The sequence below is a fragment of the Pinus tabuliformis genome, chromosome 2_1, assembly GCF_031772625.1.
Source record: "Pinus tabuliformis cultivar Carrire ecotype Pingquan chromosome 2_1, CPIR1, whole genome shotgun sequence".
In the NCBI taxonomy this organism is placed as follows: Eukaryota; Viridiplantae; Streptophyta; class Pinopsida; order Pinales; family Pinaceae; genus Pinus; species Pinus tabuliformis.
The window spans coordinates 489,357,558-489,362,890 of NC_142299.1; the positions used below are offsets into that span (position 1 = coordinate 489,357,558).

General features: G+C 38.9%; 1 protein-coding gene across 1 annotated transcript; it reads right to left on the reverse strand.

The window, feature by feature from the left end:
- Positions 1-370: 370 nt before the first annotated feature.
- Positions 371-4,604, reverse strand: LOC149201050 (uncharacterized). Its single transcript, XM_089401181.1, has 3 exons — positions 4,446-4,604; positions 4,146-4,356; positions 371-3,999 (listed from the first exon to the last, which is right to left on the reverse strand). The coding sequence occupies exons 1-3, from the start codon at positions 4,602-4,604 to the stop codon at positions 371-373; spliced, it is 3,999 nt and encodes a 1,332-aa protein (XP_089257307.1).
- Between the last annotated feature and the right edge of the window lie 729 nt (positions 4,605-5,333).

The window sequence follows — 5,333 nt, forward strand, 5'->3', positions numbered from 1 at the left end:
AATAATATATATATATAAACTTTATCTCACACTTCCTTCGCAACCAAAGGTAAAAACAGCAACAACGATGCTGACTCAAAAACAAGATCCAGAATTAAGTTTCATAAATGTTAACTTTAAAATCTCACAATTCCGCGCAACAAAAGGTAAAAACAAAGACGACGATGCCGATTCAAAAACAAGATCCAGAATATTGCTCATAAGCCTGTTAGATATTGCAAAACTTGAAAACGCGCCCAAAATTTTAAAGACGTGCAAATCTAGGGCTACCTACTCCCCGTGAAAGCAACAACATCTCAGCGTTCACATTGTCTGCCTCATCTGATTTCGAATTCATTGATAACACTTTTCACATTACAAGTGTTATCCTTTAACTTGAAGGGCCAGATGACCTGCTGCTGAGAATTGAATGCGGTTCAAATGACCTTAACGGCATCACAGATATTGGAAATTGCTCTAGCTCGGGGCCGCCCTTCCTCTTGCGCGATGTAACCGCATAACCAACCCAGCATGCAGATGTGGATGATTCTGAGCCAGAAACCTCTTTTTTCAGAAATACAGAAGAAAGGAAGCCCTCGTCCTCCATAAACAACTGAAAATTCATGTTCTGAAGCATGACATCCACTGCATCCAAGTTGAAATTTACAAAACAACCATCTTTAATTATCTCACGTAGTCCTGCCACTAAATCAGGAAATTCTACTAACAGACCATCTGAGACTACCTCAGCAAAAGTAGTGACAAACAACATCATTTCTTTTTTATTGTGAGGATTAGGTGTTTGTTTGAGGAACCGCTTTTTTTCCTTCTCCCATCGCACCATTCTCGTTGTTATCACTTGGATATTCTCCGGTTCACCATTTTCTCTTGCCAATGAAAGAGAATATTCCATCATGAGTGGTTCATTCACTTCATAGACTGGACAATCCATAAGCCCTTTAACAAGCTGATGTCTCTTATCAGCTGGAATTTTGAATGAAGGTTTTGCAAGATATGCAATAAGTATTTTGCACAATCCCATCCCCAGTAACCCCTTTTCCAAAAGCATATTCTCAGGAACAGAGATCTCGACTCTGCTCACCGCCTGAGATAGATTTTTAACTCCAAGGTCATTATAAATTGAAAACAACAAATCCAAAGGTATTTCAGCTTTAGAAGGTCTCGGCTGCCAAGTAAAATTTAATCTTGCTGAACGTCCTTTGAACAATTCTTTCAGTTGCAAGTCATCAGGAACAAATGCTTCGTCTATAGTACAGATATGAATGTCTCTATTATCTCTGCATACCGGCACTTTACAGACACCGCCTATTGCAAGATATTGCTTTATATGCGTGGAAGAACATGACCAGTTTTGCACAATATGTTTCCAAACCAAACAACATTCTGATTCCGATATACGATGCCTGGAATTCCCTGCCCATTCCCGCCACAGGGAGCAGTAGTCTTCTATTCGTGGATAGCTGGGTACACCTATAGACTTGGAGAAGAATTCAAGTAGCAATGGTTCTTCATACCAGCCTTCCAATATCTTTAGCCTTGATTTGAAAATTCCATCAACATCATGGATGACACAGGAACTTGCATCATACCAACCGTCATCTGGAATCCAAATTTTTAATACCGTGCCCTCGTGAGGCTTCCATTTTGAAGCCTGTAGATATTTATAGAGCCTTGCTATCGCTTTAAAATCTTTATGCACTTGAATATGATGTTCAACAATTATGTCACATCCTTTTCCAAACTCAGTGACTACTCCCACTTTTTTAAGAGCGTCCTTAAATTCACGAATAGTGTTTCCATAGTAGGCATCATCAATAAAGGGAATGTCATCTACTTGAAGGGGAGAAGATGTCACCTTGGAATCAAACAGGAAAGACCTGGCTGGAGATTCAAAACCTCTGGATGTTGCTAGCCATTTGCCTTCCGATATACTCTGTAAAAAACCATTGTTCAACTTCCGTTTCTGTTTCAAATATTGGATCCACTGCAGCAGAAGGAATGCATTCTCCATTGTCAAAGCATGGGGAACAGCAAGAAGATTGCCATTTGGAGGAAATAGCACTGGAATATCTACTACGTCAACGTCTCTTCTAAAGAATGAAACCAAATCATTATGTGAATGCACTGAACCTCCTTCACAAGGTGGTAGCATAAGGTAGTCTTCAGAAACCAAATCATTGCATGAAGAAATCAAACCTTCTGCACAAGGTGGTAGAATAAGGTAATCTTCAGAAAGTGCTGCAACGTCCATAGTCCAGGGGTTCTTTCCCATTAACTTGGCCCAGTTACTGGTTGATGGAGGCAGAAGAAACTTTTGAGAGCGTCGTTCCTTGATTATATGCCCACCTTCAACTACTATGGGAATATTCTTGCAAAGACTGGTAAGCTGTCTGGGCAAGATGTAGTTATTTGCATGGGAATAGTACAAAAAATGTGCAGTCGTGATAGCAAGATGATTGTCTTTCGACTCTTTTACTACATCGAGGAGCCGCTCTGCAAACTTTGAGACGGAGAGTTCTGTAATTTTGGGATACTGATTGAACCACTCACACAATTTCTCACCTTTCTTAGCATCCAGATTTATAATTTCCTTCTGAGTAGATTCGGGCATGGAGAAAAAATCGACGGCACTTCCAAGCTCACCAGACCATTTTGCAAGCCACGTTATGTGCGACTCTGACGAAAGATAAATTCTAGTGTGGACTGTAGCATTTGACACACTTGCCAAATCTGTATTGTTGGAGGAACTTACATACTTCAACAAAGGTACCTCCTGGAGGTAACTTGAAAGTCCCTTCCAATTTTCAGCAATAAAGCAAAGCAGTTCAACATACAAATCTTCAGAAAGCCCTTCCAACCAAACAGACGACCGAATACAAGGAACATACCAAGCATAAGAAACGTGAATTGCGCCCAAGAAGTTTAAACTATTATAAAACTCTTCTTTGTCAAGGAGAGGATGGACTATGTGTACATTACGATAAAACAGATGGGCTTGTTCGCTTTGTTGACCATCCTCACTTGCTCTCTCTAGAATGCGTTTAAAAGCTGGGAGTATTGTCCGAGCTTCTGTTGGCTTACATAAACTTTTACCCGCAAAGCTGACGTCGCATAAAATCACATCTTCGGTTTTCAATTGAACCTGAATGGCATCTCTAACTTGCCTGAGCTGTGGATAATGAGGAATGTCACATGGAAGGTACCCAAAAATCCAAATTTTTGAAGGTATAGGTGAATTGGCACTTATCAAAGAACGAAATGCCGAACAAAATGCCAACGGGATACACTTAAGGATTCCCTGGTTCCATTTGTTATTGAAAATGATGCTTTCTCTTGATGAAACCAGTAGAAAGTCTGCTTGTATAATAAATGGAAATCCAGTGACCATTTCTGTGGGAAGAAAAGCATAGATACCCGCAGCTACCATATTTCCACATGTAAAGCGTTTTCCCATTGGAAAAGCTAATGTAATAGCCCATTTTCCAATGTATTTCCTCTGCTCAACCCTATACTCATTTTCCACGGGAAACCATTGCCTCCACATGTAATAACTGCATCGTGTAGTCGAAAATCGGTCTTCTTCTGCTAACAAATGCAGAATGAAGGATTCGTTGTCATTGCTCCCAGAACTTCCAAGGTCAGTTTCTCGTAAAACAGAGATTGTATAAATTTTGTTAAGATCAGAATGTTTCAGCTCACGGACTGAGAGCTTCTTTATCTTAGACATAAACAAAAGAACTTCAGGATGAATACTCGAGAGCTGTTGCTTTACAGCTTCGACCTTCTCGGGACGTAGGGGTAGAACTATAACAGTATTGGGAAGCTGGCATCCATAAATTTCTTGGAGTTGTGCAGTGCACGGCCTATCTTCTATCCACTCGGGGATAATATATCCAATATTGACATCAGAGTTAGGGATTTCGTTGAATCTTATCTTATATCCATTACTGAAAATGTAAGGCTGGCTCGTCACCAAGAAAACGCTCTTAAATCCGATACCTAAAATGAAGACAATAATTTTCCTTTCAAAACAGAGAATCATATAATTGCGCTCAATTCTAAATTCGACAAAACAATAAAAATAAATAAAAAGCAAATGTATTTTTCATTGGAGGAACATAGTGACAAACACTAATAGTTTATACCTTTTTCTCCAATATAACCACCTTCCCTGTTATTCGTTTTGGTGGATCGTCCCACGCTGCATATAGAATCAATATTATGTTTCTGAAATCCAATCTCATTGTTGAAAACCAGCAAGGTCGCAGGAGCGCCTGTGCCAGCTACATCTTCTGTTGTAATGACGAACTCCAACGAAGGTTGCACATCTGGTGCATAGTCATTATCCTCCGCATTCTGCCCCCAAATCAAAACACTTATCTTACCATGAAAACAGAGAAAACATATAAGATTAATGATGATAAAATTTGAAACTCATTAATTACCTGGATGAGCTCCATAAGAAAATGCACATCCTTGGTGTATAATTCAGCAGATAATTGTTTCACTGCTTTATGTAAATCTTCTGTAAGTGGATTTTCCTTCGCCCCGATACAGAACTTTTCTTTCCTGATCTTTTCAATGTGTTTCTTGGGGGTCGCCATGAACACACACAACTTCAATTCCAATCCCTATAAAAATCCCCAAACATACTAAACTTCCACTCCACTGTAAAATTCCTCAGGGACCCGGACACTATATTTCAATTCCAGCACATTAAATAATGACTTTTCTCTGTACAACAGCCATACTAACCCGGAAGCAGATCACATGCGGGAATTTCAGCTGAACGTATAAAATATGGCAAAAATGCAATAAATTTAGCAAAGCAACACTTGCACTTGCTGCGAAAAGTCGAATTATCGTACGTAATCTTACCGAAGAGATCGGAATCTCGAATATGTACATTGAACAAATAGTTATTCGTGCCAGACGTACTTAATAAGCGTACTCATGAATACATTGCGTTGGGCGTACTTGATAACGTATTCATGAATAGATTGGTTTGGGAAAAGAATTAGCCTATCCAGCCACAATTTTTTCTGCAAAGTAGCAGAAAATTTGGTATGATTTTACTAAAAATATAGTAGAAACTTAGGGAAATTTGAATTACACTGGTTTCGCATGAAATTTTTTTTGATTGTGGTAAATTCATTTGTACCGAAAAACTATTGAACACTCTTCTGATCCGGCTTTTTGAAGAAAAAAAATATGGAATAAAAAATGACTATCCAAACGAAATTGTAACCTCCATACTATTAAACACTCTTCTGATCAGGGTTTTTGGAAGAAGAAAAAAAAAAAAAAAAAAGATTGAATGAAAAATGACTATC